Source organism: Anser anser (assembly GCF_964211835.1).
Source record: "Anser anser genome assembly, chromosome: 12".
NCBI classification, from domain to species: Eukaryota; Metazoa; Chordata; class Aves; order Anseriformes; family Anatidae; genus Anser; species Anser anser.
The window spans coordinates 14,755,812-14,776,191 of record NC_139733.1 but is presented as its reverse complement, the minus strand read 5'-3'; the positions used below and the strand labels follow the sequence as shown (position 1 = coordinate 14,776,191).

At 38.8% G+C, this 20,380-nt stretch overlaps 1 protein-coding gene across 10 annotated transcripts in view; it reads right to left on the bottom strand.

Moving 5' to 3' along the window:
• Nucleotides 1-20,380, bottom strand: part of PXK (PX domain containing serine/threonine kinase like) — a 37,610-nt gene that overhangs the window by 7,474 nt on the left and 9,756 nt on the right. For 5 of the 10 annotated variants that reach the window (XM_083796259.1, XM_083796257.1, XM_083796261.1 and 2 more), the window contains 16 exons: nt 18,410-18,460; nt 17,691-17,738; nt 13,139-13,325; nt 11,116-11,193; nt 10,885-10,958; nt 9,924-9,998; nt 8,631-8,735; nt 8,366-8,467; nt 7,500-7,661; nt 6,068-6,185; nt 5,556-5,634; nt 3,326-3,374; nt 2,654-2,731; nt 2,151-2,237; nt 1,533-1,602; nt 492-554 (listed from right to left, as the gene is read on the bottom strand). In XM_083796259.1, the coding sequence (XP_083652385.1) occupies nt 492-554; nt 1,533-1,602; nt 2,151-2,237; nt 2,654-2,731; nt 3,326-3,374; nt 5,556-5,634; nt 6,068-6,185; nt 7,500-7,661; nt 8,366-8,467; nt 8,631-8,735; nt 9,924-9,998; nt 10,885-10,958; nt 11,116-11,193; nt 13,139-13,325; nt 17,691-17,738; nt 18,410-18,460 (1,426 nt within the window). Of the gene's footprint in view, nt 1-491; nt 555-1,532; nt 1,603-2,150; nt 2,238-2,653; nt 2,732-3,325; nt 3,375-5,555; nt 5,635-6,067; nt 6,186-7,499; nt 7,662-8,365; nt 8,468-8,630; nt 8,736-9,923; nt 9,999-10,884; nt 10,959-11,115; nt 11,194-13,138; nt 13,326-17,690; nt 17,739-18,409; nt 18,461-20,380 lie in introns of those variants that run through there. The other 5 variants (XM_083796260.1, XM_083796262.1, XM_083796266.1 and 2 more) reach the window with 2 other exon arrangements.

The window sequence follows — 20,380 nt, the reverse complement described above, 5'->3', positions numbered from 1 at the left end:
TTTATGCAGCCTAAGCCACTCAATTTGTCGGACACAAAACCTCTGAAATTACAACACAGCAGTACAGGTGTAAACAGACAATACACAAAAACAAGGGATCAACAAACAATATTTCAGAGTCCCCTGGCCATTAACATCAGAACAAATGTATATTGCAACATGAAAGCCAGAAAATGTCTGGAAGGTAGCAATACTGGTAGGACTAGACTAACAGAGATTTTGAAACAAACACTTATACTCTATGGGTAAATCACACAGGTATACCACAAGAAAAGGTTATTAAACAAAAAGAAACTGCATTAAGAAGTTCTCTATGGCACTCAAAAGAGAGCAAATGCCCACACTCAGGCTGATACAAGATAAATGCCATCTCCTGCGTTCCATCCTTGTAGACCATCATCCCATAATCATCTTTGGAAATAATACAGTTAGGGAGGTTTAAAAAAAAAAAAAAACAAAGAAAAAGACACTGTAATGACTCTTGAGCTTACCTGCTGTAGAGGGCGGAGTGGGGGATGATGGAGATGTTAATGGGGAACTCGCCCCAGAGCCTGCTAAATAAAACAACAGTCTAGTAACTAAAGCTGTGATATAAAATTCAACACAGTCAGACAAGACAGATTGTTGAAAACAGGCCAACTTTATTGACTGATGATTCAATCCTGCTTCCACTGAAAACTTGGGAAAAATTCCCATTCATACGGATATTGTCATTCCGACCCAATCTGAACAGAGAGGCTTTATGGCACATAGTATCACAGAGAAGGTCCAAACACATTAGAAGCACACTCAACAGTACTCCTCAATGGGAAACCCTTCTTTTCTGTTGCTTAGGCTGTTGGATTTCAGCGTCCAAAGTCTGTTTTCCTTAAGAGTTGTGCCACTGCATGGATGGCACCCCATTTCTCCTTCTAAGAGATGATTTTTAGTCAGTTGCTGTACTCCACAAGTTATTCTGATATCTGACAATTCCACAATAGGCTGCTTTCAGACACATTTTAACCATGCAAGATAACTCTGTCAAACTTTTCATTAGTACAGACCATTCCTTTTAACTACAGGACCTGTCAAATGCTTTGTTGTTTTAGAAATTGACACCAAAGCAGCAATTGAAAAGATATTTTTTTCATTCATCTTAATACCTTACTACAGAATACAGATCACCCTAGAGTTCCTCTCTGAAGGCTGCATCACTGAATGGCCCAAATAATCAATGGTATTATTATGCCACTTAAATGTCAAACAGATTGAAGAGACTGATTTTTTTTTATTATTTTTTTTTTTGAGGAATGGAGCACAGAAGAGAGGACACACTGTTTTATATTAGGTAGCTGAAAAACTAAAACTGATGGCATTTTTAAGCCCTCAATTTATCTATTATTAAATACCCAGAACAGTGCTATCAGGCTTTGGTAGTCCAATATTACCATGTAAACTGATGGTGACCCTGGATCTTTTAAGCCAAAATATTATAGGAACAACAAAAAAACTGTCACAGCTGTGTAGAAGCAAACTCTTCTCTCTGTAGTTACCTGAGTTATTTGAGTTGCTGTATTTTGCTGAGTGTTCTTCCCCACTTTCATAGGCGGAGCGTTTTGACTTCTTTAAACAAAGCAAAAGAAACAGAAGGTGCAAATGAATAACCTCTTTCCTTGATGAGGACTGAGCTGACACACAGATTTGTAACAGCCATCTGCTGTATCACACAAGGTTTATCAATGCTCAGCAGTGCTCTCCCTGCATCCAACATGTGGCAGTAATGTGCTCAAATACCTCCAGGCAAGCAAAAAGGACAACTTCAGTACCCTCTGACAGCAAGGGAAATGCAGAAAACTGACCCACTAAAAAGGATCAGAAATACAGCGTGCTATAGAAGCACAAAAAAGGCTCCAAGACCTTCACTGGGCAGCAAGCAGCAGCAGCACAGGCTGTTATCTGTGTATTAGGTATTAACTAAGCCTGTTTTCATTAAGTAACCTCCAACAGGTTAAACCAATATACAAGTCAGCTACCATTTAGGAAGAGTTATCACTTCAAATAAGGAAGTAGTACAGAAAAGCACAGAACAGAACACAGCAGCACACCTGTGGTTGTTCATGCTACACATTCAATAACTTTCTGTGTGAGAAACCTATTTAAAGACTGATTACCTTTCTTGCTAAGATCTTCCTTTTCTTTTTTTCTTCTTCAGAACCATGATGAGACTGAGCTCTTGTCAGTCTTCTGTGCTGGTGAATCTTCAGAATTAAGGGAAAACAAAAAAAGACAATGTTAAGATCTCAAATATTCTCAGACAAGGCACATGCTTGGCATGCAAGAAAAAACACTGTAGTCACTTTGCACATTTAGTTTTCTTTTTTCATGTTTAACTCTAATCTTTACTGTTGCTGGTAGAGTATGGAGCCTCACACTGCAGTTAAAATGATCCTTTAACTTAGGAGTCACTGTGAAGCTGTACCACTTAAAACAGTATAATGCCATACATTCATCAGCTGTTCTACAGCTCCTCAACGCTGTATTTTTGGGAAAGCAAGTCTGTTGATGAAAACCTTTATTGCTCAAAATCACAGAGTAAAAGCTCACTTTCACCATTTAAATGTGATAAGAGGAAACAATGTCTGTAGGGAATGCAGTAAAGAAATACAGTAGTTACCAATTTCTGTTCTTCTGTTAATCTTTTTTCTATGCATTCTTTGGAAGTTTTCAATGCCTCTTTTAGCTTAGTAGGAACCTAATACAGAATGGGGAAAGAAATCATAGCACAAAATATGATAAACGAAAATACAACTTCACTGCTCAAAACTCAACATGTATCTGACCATGTTGCCCGTCTAAAGCCAGGGACAGCTAATTGTTTTGGTACTCTGGTCACATCCCCAAAATGCCATAAGGCCGACCACCACAAGACACGCAGCACATGCCTGCTCTGGGGCAGTTCCCCAATGGGGGCAAGAAGCAGCTCCCTGAAAGTCCCAGCACTGCAGCTGGCTACAACGTGCCAGTGGTCTAACCTAGCAAAATCAGATTCCACAGCCCTTAGCAATTTGAGCAAAACGAGGCTGCTAAGTAGGACACCATGATTAATCATGTAAATTAGCTCCAATACAAGAGCTACACTTGAATCACTCATGGGTCACACTGTGCCCTCTTCTAAGGGTTGATATAATTTTCTTGGGTATGATTCAGCAAAGGAATCCAAATACCAACGGGAATCACCATAAAGCCAAGTAAAGCCAGCTGTCCTCTACCCTGTTTGTTAATTGATGCATAGCTACCCACAACTTGGTGCTTCCACGAACATCAGCAAATCAACATTCAACTTTACCTTAAACTGTGGTTTCTCAGAGTTTGTTAGCAGGACATCACTGAATAATCTGTGAGTGGGTGAAAAAAAAAGGAAAAAAAAAGCAACATTATTTCCAAGAGATAGGCAGAAACAGAGGGAATGCTACTGGTACTGTTCACCTAACTCCCTCTCTTCTCTTTTCCTTCTCTGTTCTCATCCCTACCTCACTGTTTTGTTCCCCCCCCCCCCCAACACACAGGCTATGTACCGCTTTTTATTTTCCAAGCCTTGCTTTAAAATTAGCAGCATCTAGCCCTCAGAACAGAGCCACTACTGACAGCAGAAATTAGCAAGACTCTAGGAAGTCTTTTGTAAGCTGAAAGAATGGCTGTAATTATCAAAGGCAGACAAGAGCATCCCAAAACAAATGCTTTTTCCTTGTAAGTACATTGATTCCTTAAAAACAGAAGATTGCCAGGGACCTTACTTACATTTCACCTAACAAATCATTGATCTTTTCAGGTGAACTCTTAGCACAACTGTTATTTTAGCATTAACAAGAACCACGTAAAAGATCAATGAGCAAACTTAACATTTCAAAATATCTGCGTTCTTGTCCATACTCTGGCAAAGGTAATTAAAGCGACTATTCTAACAGTTTCACTCTCGCCTCCATCAGCATGAGCACAAATGATTAATACTTTTCCATCCAAAACAAAGACACTAGAGGGCAATGTTAGTCTGAAAATCAACTAGTTAGTCCATTTCAAGGTACTTTGTTCTGGAGAACATACTAGAAAACTATCCCAGAAAGAGATCACCAAGTCTGGCTCACAAATAAGCATTTCAGAGATTTCTGTTGATGTTCACTACGGAAAGTTATCACAGTTCTATACTAGAGAAAACAAAATTAAATATAGAATCGAGATTGTAAGATCAGTAGTCCATGAAAAAAAAATCAGAAATAAATTAAAACAAAGGCTAAAGAAAAAAAAAGCTCACACTTGTTTACAGATAAATTTTCTGCCCCTTTCTGATTACATATCCTTGCAAAATTCAGTAAACTCATAGTTTATTTGGAATAGCTTAACAAATATTTAAGTTATATTCATCACATCACACATTATGAAAAACACTTTTGTAAAGAGTATGGGTATGAAGGGAATGTAGTACATATCCTACATAGCAGATAGAGCCAGGCATAGATTGTTTGTTCAACATCTTCTAACACTTGGATATTCCTGTATTCAGTTTTCTTACAGTATTTCTCCATACATTCTTCTCTCTACCTCCTGCTTCCTTCAGGAGCAGAGGAATGGAGGAATAGAAGGAATAGAAGGTTGGGACACGACTGCAGGGACCCGTCCCAACCCAGGAAATATGACTCTTGGAGCATACTCTAAACATCCTGCAATCCGTACGCTGTGAGATCAGACCCAGATTTAGATATGGGCAATCTGTCATTTATGAGGTCACGATTCTGGCACCTCATACTAACAAAAAGCAAGCCCACCAGGAACTGTGATTCTGTGCTCAGCACGCTGACGACACGTCGCAGCACAGTGACTGCAGACAACTTCCCTGGTAATGCTGTCTCCTAGCTGCAGGAAGGGTGGCACTGCAGACAGGTATCATCTCCAGCTCAGTCATGCACTGACACTGCTCCCTTGCTCCATCCTAATCTCACTCCGTATCTGCCTTTACTACTTCACTACATCACTAGGAGGACAGCCTGGAAGGAGATATTTTCTGTTTATGCTTCACTGAATCCCTAAACCAGCCTTGCAAGACACCAGCCAGAACTTCTGCACAACGCTTTGACCCATTCTAAATGTTACTGCCAAGCAGAGCTAGAGATTTATTTTGCTAAGTCGTAAGTAAACTGATAGCCAAATCTACTGAAGTACATCTGAAAGGGTCCCACAAAAACATTCTTTATTCCAAATGCTTTAAATGATCTGTACATGTTCTTAATCACGCCTGCACTGCTTAATAGCTAGACCATTTGAAACCATAGCGCCACGCTAAGTAAAATGCATTCGTAACAGCTCCAGCACCCCAAGAGACAGAAATTTTAAATGAGCACCTATCATATTCACAAGCAATGGGACTATGAACTCCATCAATTTTAAACCTTCACTTGGGATACACTACACAGCCCTCAGAATGAGGAACAAATCTTTCAGATAAGGAACGAGCAAAAAGATTCTTCCTCCTTATATAATTAAAAATATTACTATGAGCATAGAACAAGTACGTTAACACTTACGGCATCTGTAAGAGCCGTGCAACTGTTGGCATGCCATTCTTCATAGCTTCACAGGTCAGAATGGATTCCAACACAGACACTACCAAAGAAAAAATAAGTATGGACACATTTTTGCACTACAGAATAGCAAACAATTTATAATGAAAGCCTGGCACTTCTGTGTTATGCTCCCCCACATATTCCATCAACTAAGCAGTGATGAAGCTTTATGACACATGTTTTTTATTATAGTATTATTGTTACACGTACAAACTTTTCAAGAATGTTAGACATGAGGCCAGGGGATCCAGACATCTAATCACTGCACACTGTTTTATCACTCAGTTAAAAAAACATATTTATATGCTACGTATTTGAGGAAGAACACATTTGCTATTTTTTAAAATTGCTAAATAATAATTTCCGGTTACAGGCTGCAAAACCCTAGTCTCCTATTTCACAACATTTCAGCTTCAGAAAAAGGTAAGGGTAGCCAGGAAGCTGAGACTGACATTGAGTGAATGTATACTAACCAACAAACACGGATGGTGCAGGAGGGAAGCTGTCTACTGGAATCGTATCTGGGGGTCTTCCATATGTCATTTCATACAGTAAGTGCCCAAAGCAATGTACATCAATGCTTTCTAAAGTCTGTAGAGGAACAAAAATAAAAAATAAAAATGAAAAAAACATAACTTGCCAGAACTAATTGGTTTATCCACAACTGGTTTTAAAACATTCGGTAATACATTTGAGAAAAAAGGTGGCCTTGCATGAAAAGAGGAATCATTAAGTTCCTAACCACAGCCTAACCCTGCACAACTTTTACCTCAAACGAAATCTTACCATCTCAAGCAACAGAAGTTACTTCTTTCTTTCAGCAAATGAATGCAAACCAGAGCACATTATAGTCATGTTCCGTAAAAATGCGTAAGGAGCAAATTCATTTCATACACAGCAGATTAGAGAACCGTATGTTGATACAAATCACAGATGAACACATTTTCCTAGCTACGTCAAACAGCAAAGAATGAGATTCGTGACAAGATGACCAGCTGCCACTTTGCTGTCTTTTTATCTACCTCCCTGTAGAAACACATACCAAACAAAGCTAGGAGAGCCTCTTTCACCCCTCCTTGGGCTTGTACAAGCTGTACGTATGTGCTAAGTTCCCAGACAGCATATTTCTGAGATTTCTGAATCATGTTTATACAGAAGTGGCTTCTCTTACTGGAGGATGCTTAGTGCTTTCATGGAACTAAAAGATTTGGACTAACCATGAACTTCTGATCATTTCTCTTGCTAAACACAGTAAAACTTGTTTTGCAAGGTCAGCAAGCAGCTGTCTCATGATGCTGTATGTAATTTATTACAATAAGCATTGCAAGGCAAGGCGCTAGCTAAAAGACTGTATTGCTACAACAGGGCAAATTAGGTTTAATATTTTGTAGGAAGATAGTATTTTCCTGTATAAACCTGCAGTTAATAGACACCCTTCAAATAAATTTTAAAAAATATCTTTTAATAGCTTGATGTCTACAAGTGTCTAATCAACTTCCACAGTATCAAATATAAGGCTGCTTATTACTCCCAGTTAGGAGTTAAATTGTGTTCCTTAAACAGACATTCAAGTGGAAAAACTTGTAGACAATACGGATGTTCCTATGGAATACAGGCCTACTATGAAAGTGGTCTTAAAAACAAGGCTGCAGTTTACTTATATTTGTGCCAGTACGGCTGTCAAGAAAACACTAACTTGCACTCCCCTTCTGCTCACTACAGTCAGCATCTATGGTGTGCTGCAGCAAAACTTCTGTGCAGCCACACTGAAAGCAAAAAAAAAGGAAAAAAGGTGGTAGGGGATGGTTGAGGGAGACATTTTTCATTCAAGTCAGTTCTCCACAAACACTAGTTGAGGATCAAGGGATGTGTAAGAGTCAGATACATTAATTTTCTGAAACTTACATTAATTTTCCGAAACTGTGAAAAGTATGATCGATAAAATGATGGAAGTCCCAACAAGGAATTTTCTAGATCCAGTAACTTGCACGTGTCCCCATCCAACATTACATTGGCAGAGTGAAGATGGCCATAAGGAAATCCTTTCTCATGTAAGAATTTTAATACCTGAAAAAAAAATCCAAGACAGAAGCACTATCACAAGACACTCTGATGATCTCAAGATCTCAAATGCTCCGATACTAAAGCAGACACATAATAAACAAGGCCTCTAATTTGGAACGCCTGCTCAACTTCATCTTCTATCTGCATCACCTTTGGCCGACTATTCATTCCCATTTCACTGGTAACATTTCTCACAAAACAAACATTTGAAGCTAATACCCAAAGCTGGCTTATGGACACCTCCCAGAGAGACGTGGAAACTAAAAGTCACAATTCTACTAAATATTGTAGTTAAAAAAGTTAAAAAAAAAAAAAATCAGTGACAATGATTTTGTGGTCCATATTCCATAAGCTATGAATTACTTCTTTCCCTTTTCCCCCCATGGTATATAAACTACACTACCACCTCTCTCCCACCTCAGCTCCACGTGTAACAGCTGCCTTTTTATTATTCTTTTTTTTGTTTGTTTTTTGTCAGAAGTGGCCTCACACATACATATTTAAATTCAAGTACCAGCAGTTAATCTCAATTTAAATTTAGCTTTGAAGTCTGCTGCCAAGAAAAAAGCTTGCATGCACAAAAGTTTGTCTATTTTTTCTACTTAGTTGGTCTCAAAAAAAAAAACCAAAAAACCACACATCAAAACAATCACACATACACCCACCGACACATAAAGGCTGGTAAAGAAAGCAAAAAAAAAAATTACCTCTAATATTTGTCTTCCATATGTTTTTATTTGCTGAAGTTCAAGACCTTGAATTTTTTTAGGATTGCAATACTTCTTCAGGAATGGGTCTTTTGGTTTTGCCTTTAAAAGAAGTATACATATCAAATATCATGCCCAGAAAAGCCAGGAATTCTCTTAGTTTGTTTAGCAATACATTGTAAACAGTTTTAGAAAAGACATACTATGGTCATTCCAACCAATATTCTACCATTCGAATTGCGGGAAGAGGGAGAGAAGACATTACCTTATAAATAAGGTCCTTTAGTGTCCCTTTTTCACTGAATGGCCTAATAACCAGTGCTGAAGATTCATTGGCAGTGGCAAAAGTGATTTTGTAAATATAGGGATGCTACCAAAAGAAGAAACTGTAGGTAAGTTTCAGACAACAGACTTTGTAATTAATTTTTGCTTGATTCACAAGAAACACAAGAGCTGTCTGAATTGTATGTTTGAATAATAAATTGGATTCTGCCAGTGACATTTGCTCAAGTTATTCACTCTTAACCTGAAGCAAATGCAAAGAAAACTTCACAAGGACATTGCTCAATATCCACAGAAAATCCATAAAAATCCACTGTCCTCTTTGTTTTAAAAATTAAAAGACAGGCAGTTTAGACAAATGAAGAATCCACCCCCATTAACACTTATTACATGAGCGAGGCTAACAAATTCATTCATGGTTTTATACAACTATGGCACACAAGGAAACACAGCATTAATAATTGTCATAACAGCTCTATGTCTTTAGAAATCATTGTAACGACTTCCTGGAACATTATGAAACTAAATGAGACAGCACATGTTGAAATAAATTACACATGCAACACATACATTAACTGAAATTGCTAGTTACGAAGAGACCCCTGTTCATATCTTATTTTAATATATTGGGTTTGGTCTGGTTTGGGGGTTAAAAAGCCTAATTTTCAGCCTCTTTTGGTACGTGCATCTTCCGAGTTTCAGGACTGCACGTAGAGGTTTACCCATTTAAAACACCATCCTTTTCAGCCAGTCCAGTTTTTCAGACAGACGTGTCTACTGGATTTATAAGGTGTCAGTTTTATAATTTGGCATCGCACAGGAGCTTACGCTGTACAGCCTTCATCATGCTTCTAGTAAGACATTGCTGTCCCAAGTTCAAAGAACCAAAAAAATAATGACTCATTCCACTGCCTTGTGCACTGCTGCCCAAGAATATCCCCAGTACACTGGATAGCAACGACACCTAGGCAGCACTACCCTAACTGCCTAAAAGCATTGAGAAGATGAAATAAAAGCCCATGATCTCACAGTACTGTAGCAGAAGAGAAAAATACAATTAGCTACAACTCTGGAACTTCTGTAAAAATCCTGCAGGTTTATTGTTTGCACTGAGAACGTGTTAGCTCATATTGTGTGGGGAATTTAATTACAAGGGTCACACATCTTTAAATGAAAGGAAAATTACAAACTATTTCTAATAGTTTCTGCAAGATCAGCCTTTGCAAGCACTTTTCTGTGTGCTGGCACAATCTAAACGTCTTCAAGGAATACTCACAGAACAGGAAGAAAGAAGTTTCACAGCATACTGTAAATCTTTGTCAGACAAGTATTTATCAGGGCCTAGATCAGCCTAGAAATAAATAGGGAAAGAAAGGCATCACAATATATGTTGCATTCCATAAAGAAAGTATGTTCTATATTCTGCTCTCGCAAATTAAGACAGCTGCTCAAAGGTAAATTTTGAACAGCAAATTACACGCAAAGAAGCAAACTTTAAAAGGCTGAATGAGTAAGGTCGTGCTTTCACAATACAAAGCATCTGACCTTACAGTAAGCAAGTATTATTGCCTGCTTCCTCCTCCATATCTGACCTCTATTACTACCCCTGTATGAACTCTGCCAAACCCAAACTGAGGCACTGTGTAAACTATGAACTAGTAAAGCATAACTCTCACCCTTCTTCCCCTCCACCAAAACCACGTCTCCTTCTATTGCAGGTTTTAGCAACACCCACCCTCCAGTAAAGTCTCACAAACAGCTATGCTGATACAACTAAGAGGGCAACAGGTTTCAACACAGGAGCATAACTGTTTAGTAACAACAAACTATTTGGAGTCCAAAAATGCCTGTGGCAAAGGCACAATTTGTGCCTCTCACCTACTAGCTTGTCAGAACGACTAAACAACCTAGTAAAAATAACCCAATATTGAAAAAGAATCGCCTTGTTACTTTTGGTGAGCTATGTGACACTATGATCGCCAGCTACATACATCATCACAACTGAAAAACAGTAAATGGGGGTGCAGGAGTGGGAACCTGGCACAGAAATTTTCAAATTGGACTTGCCACCAGAGGAAAAAAACAGAATTTTCCACACCACAAAACCAACTAAGGGCTCTCAAGATGCTTTCAAAGCCTGAGCACTTAAATCTGTCACTAACACCAGGCAGTCGATATAACCAAAATAAGGAAAGTTCATTATTAAAGACTAGAGAATACTATAAAAGTATATATACCCAGCTTAACATTAGCCGTTCCTTTGGTTGATTCTTTATCTTCATTAAGAAATATTTCTTACGTATTCGCCAACCTACAAGAAAAGAGTCATCGTCAGGTTGAATTAAAACATTAATAAATCACATGGCTTACAGGCAGGACAAGGTTTGTAAGCAAAGATAGTACTGTTATCTCAGGACAGCCCACTGGAAAAAATAAGACAGGTTTTCATGCATACGTGTTCTTCTTACCTATATCTTTTAACGGCTCCACCACTTCCCACTTTGGCTCTGATCGGAAGAACATTGAAACATGCTGTAAGGCAATTTCTGGAAAAAAGAAATGTTTTTGAGAGACTATTTAATGTGATTTTTACACATATTAGGTGAAGTTCAATGCCAGAAGGAAGCCTGCAGGAATTCAGACTCAGTCAGCAAAATCACTTTAAAAGGAAATCAGATAAAAACACAGTTAAAGGACATTTGCATTTTTAACCTGAGAACTCAAATCCACTGAGAAAACAGAGAAAGCACTGCCTTCAGAAAACACAGCTTAGTGGGTTAGCCTTCTATTTCTACTAGATCTACATTTCCAAGCCTAAATCCAGTGCTCTTATCTAAGACTTTCCACAGCTGGAATACCCTACATTAGATTAAAAAATGTTTTTGCTGTGTCTGTAGAAGTGCTAACTTGTAAGTCTCTTAATGTGCATCTACACCGTCGTTTTTAACATGCAAATGCATCATCTTTGTTTCGTTACATGTTATTCTGGCCTTTTCAGTGCAGGCAAAGGTATTTTTCTAGCTATCGTGATCCAACATGCATTTCTGAGAAGGAAAACAAAAAACAAAACAAAAACCTGACACCCTTCTGGTTACTGAATTCTCCCACAGCTGGGAATACAACTGGTGTATTCATGAAGCGATTTAAGGGGAAATCTCAGTGGGAAGTGGTGACAGCAGGGGCAGAAAGGGAACCATGCCAGCAAGGAGTTTTCTCTGACATGGCTTATCTTGGTTTAGAAACACAGCAAAAAGGTAAGGATGCACCATATCTCTCCGCAGTCTATCCTCTCTCTAAAAATATGCTATGAAAAAGACAGGTAACAGTGCAATAAATATCAGCTCACTGCTCCGAGATTAAAAACAGACAAATTGATGGTGTCTGCAAAGACCATAGGCAACAATTTGATTGCTACTTACTTCTCTGCAACTTGCACAAAAATAATTTTGATGAAAGCATTCAGAATTAACACAGAAATCACAGTATCTCCTACAGGATTTAAATTGTTTGCTCAGCATTAGCCAGACAAACTGCATCCTTAAAGAGTTACTAATAATCTACATCTCCTCCACAGCTTAGCATAAACATCCGGGAAATGTTCTTTGCACTTTGAAGCTGAAGACAGAAAAATGTTACATAAAGAGAGAGCAAAAAGACAAGTGAAAAGGAAGCAGTAAGTTCCTGCTTGAGTAGGCTGGCTGTGCTTTTATGAAAACAAGCTTTGCATTTTGCAAAGAGTCTGTGGTGTGGGTTTCATCACGAAGAGGAAGTTTTTCAGTCTATCATACAAACTCTAACCATTTCTAGTGGATGAAGCCAGACAAATTCAAAGAAGAAACATTTAATAATGAAGAGAACCGATCACTGGGATACTGTTTTAAGAGATTAACTCATTTTCCAATGGGGGGAACATGGCTTAATCAAGCCATGGAAAAAACATTGAACCTATCTCAAACAATCAGTTCTAGGAAGTGGCACAACCCAAAGTGATAGTGGGAGCTAGACAAGATGATCACATTTATTTCCCTTGATCTGAAAAATCTAAGAAACATGACAAATTTAAGCTTTGGTGTTCAGAAGATCAGCTGTTTTAGCAGACTACAGAACTGACAAGCTTACCTCCACCTCACACCCTGGTAAACAAATGACTTCCAACCCCCAGCCCAACCATTTATCACCAATTGGGGAAAAAATAGATTTCGGTTTCATTAGCACCCTCTCCCCAAGTTCAGCTTACATAGGTCCTGACCCTCAACACTCCTCTGTAGAATAATTCAAACATTTAGATTTGACTATCACAGCATCATTCATGCACAGACCTGGAGAAACATTATCATACCCTGCATGTGGTTATACACAGGAGTTTTGATAGCTTGTGTAGTTTTACTTCCCCTGTAATATGCTTTAGTATAAATCCTTGCTAGCATTCATGGAAGACATGCACACATGCTAAAGAGAAGCTGTAATGCAGTTTTACAATTCCTCACTTACCAGTGTAGTTTACAGAATAGCTGTTTGGGTCCAAAAATTTTTTTACGAGTTCACAGTTAGACAGTATGTGATGGGAAGTAATTACATCGAGATAGGCCTGGAGTCCTTTCTGTCTTTCAGCTATGAATTCACGCTCCATATTTCCAATCAACTTTTTTGGAGGAAGAGGTAGACTTAGAGCTGAGATCTTAAAAAGAGAAGGAAAATTACTAACAGTGCTCTCAAAATGCCGCGGGGATGTAGACTCACAATCCAGAAAATAAAAGACTCTGAACAGTGAGCTAACTACTACATAATTCTTTCTATACTGTGTATATACAAGCTTTTATGGTTTTTAAGGTACTATTATCAGAGAGAGGTAGTCAGACAATAGCCTGCATCTCAGTGTGAAGAGATCCATAAACGGAATGACACTGAAGATGCAAGGAGATAGATTTTTGCTGGTGAGTCATGCATTTAAGATCACTACACAAAGCTTTCAGATACTAAATGGCTCCAGTTCTCAGCCAAATCCTTTGTACAACATACCTTTGCACACATACAGGAGAAGCACACAAAACAACAAAAAAAAAACCACCATTTTCTCCTGCAAGATTTATGCTTTATTAAAGAAGTGCAGATTAATATCTTTCCTCTTGCCTCTACTGCTTTTATGGGTAATTTAAAGCCCTTATTATCAGTATTTTAAATTTGTAACTTCAGATATGGTGGAACTTTTCCACTTTCTTTTCTGAATTTGTTGCTATACATTTTTTAAACTGCAGCTATTTCTAGGCTGAAAGATATGTAGCAATCTACTGGCAGATATACAGTAGTTGTTTAATGTTGACGTGTGACCCAAAGCTTCAGATAAAATCTGAGAAATGCTTTAAAATAGGAAAATGAAAAATTATGCAGAAATCCAAAGCTTTATGTAAGTCAGATCAAAGAGATCATCTTTAGAAAACAAAACTAGGCTGCACGCTGTTTATATTCAATTAAATCACATGAATCACCAGAATAAATTTTTTGTGTTGTTAACACATCGTTGTCCTGCAGATCAAAGCATCTGCCCCAGGTATGCTCCATCTCCACAGGTGTTATCTTTAAGAAGGGTGTATTGCAGGAATCAATTCCATTAAATGCAACAACCTCACTTCTAAAGCAAACAGGTCACCAAGGAGAAGACGGGGACTTCTGAGGGTTTGAACAAGCCTCATTTTAACTAGTGGAAAAATGGAAGGATTAGTTCAACGAACTGTGGCGGAGGTAGCAATCCCTCTCCTTTTCTCCTCCTTGAAGACGGGAATTGTTCCCCCCGCCAAACCTTCTGGCTCTGACTACAAATCATAGACTGAAAAAGAGCTGTGGCTACGTCTGACTTACAGAAGATGTTACAAATCATCCTATCCACTGAGCTTTTATTAATGCTCTTTTACACCCAAAGGAAAAACAAAATAATAACCCCCAAAGCAACAGTGCACTACTTACAACCTGCAATTCACCAAATCAGTTTGCACACCACAGGCATACAGAACCTTTGGCAGACCACTCCTACCCCAACAGAAGTTTCTAAATAAAAACAAAATGCATTTCTGCCACGACTCACTTGAAAAGCATATCAAGTCATAATCAGCTTTACCTTCTTGACCTGACAGCTGGCTACCGTCAGAGCGAAAAGGACTCTACTTCACATGCTTTCAAACCACTACTTCTTCTTTTGTTTAATTTCAGTCAACCACACGTTTTCTATTTTCCAGCGGAAAGTGGCATTCACCCCCAGGTTTTTGTAGCCGTCTGCCAAAACCCATGGCACAGTGAGACCACTGCCTACTCCAGACACCACCTCACCAAGGTCCCGACCTCTCCGACACAGGCGTACATCCCAGTGGCCCCAGCTCAGCTCTGACCCAAGGATGGGCTTTGCCACAGAAGAACCTGGGAACCAACTTCCTTATCTTCCAAACACAGCCTGCACAGGAATGTCTGTTCAAGAGCTGCAATAAAACGCTTCACAAAAGCCAGATACCTTGCTGCAAACACCGTACCAGTAGCTCATTTAAAAGAGCAGAAGAGCAAGCAATAATCTCCACACATCTCTGTCAAAGAAGCAAAGAGGAAAAAATGCAGAATGGCCTGCAAGGAGCTTTTCAATCTGGTATGTGGCTGGGGCTCAGGGAACCTGGCTTGAAACTTTCTGATGCAGATCAAGGTCACAGACATACTCCTCTCCTTATTACCAAGGCGTTTGGTAGAGCTGCATCCCTTAGCCTAGGACATTTTTAAGTTCTCAGTCCTTACTATTATTGCACAGGTAGCTTCAGATTAACAGTAGAAAAATTGCATTTCAACTCAGCCACTGCTTTGTGTTCAAAGTGAAGCGCCCAAACCTACAGAGGTTGGGTATGTCACAAAAACTGGAAGAAGTTAGAGCTTTACACGCAAAGGAACCCCTAGCAGGGTTTGTTTTTTTCCGGTGACATTTTAGTTTTAAAGGAGGAGGATTTTTTTTCATATTTTCTTATTGCCTTTTTTTTTTTTGGTGGTGGTGGTTTGTTTGGTTGTGGGATTTTTATTTTTATTTTTATTTTTTTTTTACTTTTTATTAATTTCTACATACACGAGTGAAAGTTTAAAAGGTTTAAAAACAACTCATGGGACCTGAACATTGTGATGAAATAACTGCTGCTTAGAGTTCTGGGTGGAAAGAACTGAGGAGTGTTGTATGTCTTAATGGATCAGAAAACCACAGCTCCAGCATCACAAAGAGCAATTTATAAAAAAAGCTCAAGAAAAAAACAGTTGGGGGAAGACAGTAATTTCAGCATGTTTCTCATCAGCTACTGTCTGGTGTCTCTCGAGCCCTGACATACAGAACAAGGCTGGAGAATGGTGTTTGTCAAAAGCAGAGCTGTGCAACCTTGATAATGGCTTAAAACTCACCTCTGCTGGGCTGAAGAATTACACGTCTGAGGGCGGCTCCCTACAAGAGGTATGGAGAAAAGCCTATCTCCAAGCACAGATACATCTTTGCCCTTCCAGACGGTTGAAAGCAGAATAATCTAGGAGCTAGAGATTCAGGGAGTGAGCAGGAGTTTGCAGTGATGAAGGCCAAATGTTAACGAACAAGACCTGTTAATGTAATCTAGCTTCCCTCTACATATCCTCCTATCCAAGTTAGAGGGGTATGTCTCGATGATTCTGTTTGATCCTTTCTAATCATACACCCAGGCCTAGCCTGTCATCTCTAAATTTAAGGTCTAAAAAGGTCTGTTGCCTTTTCCACTAAAGCTGCCTCATTTGCAAGTTAAATGAGAAGACAACAAAGCTTTCTCATGCCTTAACACGTTCCCCATGGTTAAGAGGGACTTACAGTAGATTAAAAAAAATAAAATGAACTATCTTCTTTTTAAAGCCTCATCAAAATTGTTTCTCTGTGATCTCTATCAAAACTTGACAATGGTTAAGACTACAATGACTCCTGTGCACTATGTCGACCAGCACCATTTCATTTCCTTGTGTTCCCATAGCTGCTTATCTAATCTTAAATCTTGGATTTTGCTGGAGCAGGGGATACCTTTGTATTGCATTTATTCAGCACATCACATGAGAGGCTTCTGGGTCATGACAAAAGTTACTGTGTGCTACTGCATATTCAACAAAATAATTGCACAACCCAACCACACTGCCTCTATTGAATTATGACTAATTTGCTCCCCCATCTACCTTCTAATCTGCTTCAAATTATTCCTGCCCTATCAGCGTGCACGATTCAACATCCTGACATGTTTTTGCTCACCAAGGCTCATCAAGCAAATAGCTGATTTGATTGGGGGGGAGGAGGGGAGCGGAAGCTATATTAAGTTCCCAAATTCACACATTTAATGGGGGGAATTAGTCATAAAAATATACCCTCGAGTCACAGCAGTGCTCGCTTTTTGTCTTGCTTGCCTAGTACCATGGAAATCTCGAGTAACAAGTTTCACTCCAGGAGACGCCAGTCACTGCTGCTTCCCCCCTTCTCCCAAACACGCTCCTATACCCTGCTTTTTCCCACACAAACTAAAAAGAAATAATTGTCCTAAAAAGCAAAAGAAAACACAGTAAGTCCTGTGTTTAAGTAAGGAACACTTTTCAGTGATACAGAAATCCATCACATGATAAGCAGCATCTGGAAGTGCTTTTAGATGAATATAAATAATGAGACACATAGCACTTCAATGCTGAATTTATAAGGTTGGTATGTGCCTTGGCTTTCTTCAAATCAAAGGAGGAACAAATAATAACACACAAAACCGGAAAAGTCACAGCACTGAAGGGAAAGATTCAGTATCTGCCAATCTCCACCATTTATATATAAATTGGTCCTATTGATGCTAAAATTATAATTTTACAAGGAAAAAAAGCCTAAGAGTGAAAAAGCATACATTTAAGTTACATTTGAAATCACTGTTTCCCTTTATAGCAGTGTGGATTTGTATTTTTTCTTCATTACAATATATAAAAATATCTCAAGACATTTTAAATATATCCTTCTGACATTTCATATTTATATATCAAGGGTAAAAGTTACCTGCAAGCTATTATTAAGCAAGTCGAAGTCACTGTATCGCCTCACAATCTGAAAAATATAAAGAAAAAGTTGAGGAAGCATATTACTTTTCTCATTATCATTTTACTGTTCAAAATCCCGTCAGAGAGAGGTAATTCCCATTTGTAATTCTCTTCTTTTAGCCATTTTTGTACGAATGCATAACTACTGGATTTATGACATACTGCCAGAGCAAAGAAGAGTTTTTAAGGATATCTCGGCCAGAACAAAAGTGCATTCCTGAATATTATCTTAAACAGCTTTCCAAAAAATACGTATGAGCAAAGTTGCCTACAAACAAAGCATTTTTGCCTTATTAGAAGCAACAATTTTTCACCATCACCTTCATTACTACTTCTAGGTTTTACTGGCTGTGGATCAGCAAGACTGTGATTTTAGCACTAGAGAAGGCAAACTGGCATTTGAAATTTAAAAATGACAGCCACACCAACACATGGTAATAACATGACAGGCATTTTTTGTTTTCCTGGAAAATTCACAATAGCAGCAGACAACTTGCCTTCTGTAGCTGGCAGTAACAGTGTTTTTCTCAGTTTTTGACCAAAGTATTCAAGCACTTCATGTTCTCAATTTACACCAACATTCCCCTCTCCAGCTCAAATTTAAGAAGCTAGGAAGAGAGAATTCTCAAGTTCTTCCTAAAACGGCATCTTGGTTCCTGAACGAGTTTACAAAATTACCTGCCAACTGTTTTCCGCTGAAACTCCTCTCTGCACACGGATTATGTATTCCTAGTAAAAAGAAAAAGTTATTAGGAATGAGAACTAACGAGATGAAGAAAGTTATTAGGCACTTCTCCAAACATGACCACTACCCAGTTAGGAAACATTCAGAAGCAGAAAATTCAGTTGCAGACTTCGAGCTTCGAGGTGAAGGTCCAAGCTAGGTTCGTTCAGACCATCACCAGCAACTCACCCACTGCTTTGCAGAGTTAAAGATGAGAAGAGGTCCAAGAGCTTGCAGAATGAAGCACTTGAACACTCTCACATAGTTAAGGAAAAGGTAAGAGCAACGAACGAACATCATCTCTATTGAGAACAGCTGAAGAAACCTCTCCCCACCTCCAATATCTAACCAGTGGTCCCCAGGAATTACTGCCTCCATCACAGAGCAAAACGCCAGTACACACCCACAGCTGCCCAACCTCTGGTTATATTTACGTGAAAAAGGTTTGGCATGTACTTGAGTAACTAGAACATATCAGTTCCTCACGATGGTAATTCTTCATTTCTAATGCAAATTTAATTATAGAATCATTTTGGTTGGAAAAGACCTCTAAGATGATCAAGTCCCAACCGTTAATTTAAATTATCCTTTAAAGATCAATTAATTCTCCCACCAGGATTACACTCAGAAAGCACAATTCTTCTCAGTCTTCTCATTTCAAGCTTCAACACACCTTTTGTAGACTAATGCCTGGTCAATGCAGCAATTTAAATAATTACCTCAAGAAGAGATACCAAGTATTTTGTGCACCTTTTCAGAAAAGACATTCTTTGAGGAAGCAGTGATTTTGTTCACCTCTACTCTGTTGGAATTTGAAAGCAGTTCTAAAAACACTTTGGGCATTTTGAGATCATATACAAGGCTTTCCAGGAAAAGGACTTGCCTATAATCTCCATTTAAAGCCTATATAGTTGCCGTATTGTTTAATTAGCAAGGAAATAAAATTAATCTGGACTATAAGAATAGTAATAGGTAGTTCCTTTAACATTTGCCTCTACAGAAAGTTCTATGAACGCAGGGTGTTGTTTTTTTTTTTTAAAAAGTCTTGCTACAGAGATCTGGCCACATAATGTCCATTGAAAGACATGAAGACGAAGAGCCACAATGGCACGGTGCTGCTCAAGAAAAGGCAGTGCTGAGCACTGAGGAGTGTCAAGGAGCGACCAGAGCCAGAAGGGATGGAAGAAGCCACCCAACCACCTATGCTTTTACACTTTCCTCCCAAGTTCGAAGCTGCAGGCCAGGAGCACGTCCCACAGCCTTTTCGGCAAACCCATCTTCTCCACTCTGCTCGGCCATGGATGGCAGAACCACACTCAGCTCACATGGCTTCATTCATCCCGGCACTATCTTTCAAGAGCACCTGATATAATTTTTCAATTTCAAACACCACCTCATTGTGCTGAACAGCTTACATCAACAGGAGTCCCGCAGAAATGAAAAGGACAGAACGGAGCATTAGGGACAAGGTTTTCTTCAGATATTAAAATTAAAGATGCATTCCAAATTATCACAAATGAACAATAATTAAGTTAAAAACAAAAGCATTTCCAGCACCTTAAGTTTACATGCCCAATTTGTCCATTCTGTAACAATAACGGTACCTACAAATGTGGCACGTACCCGCATACTGCACAGATAACTCGATCAGTTGAGAGTTTGATCCATGAAGTGTTATAAATTCAGCTTCACAGTTAGAAATCCAGCACAGACATTTATTATTAACCTTGTTCAAGTACAATGAAATGTCTTCTGTTTTTTGGGGAAGTTGCCTTCAGAACCACACAGAACTAATTCTTCTCTTTCAAATGAAATTAATTAAGAGCTTATACACTGAAGAATAAAAGTGTCCCAGCAAACAAAGTGAAGCACATCAGAGAATCCCACCTTAGAATTAATCTTCCATTTAACACTTACCACCATGA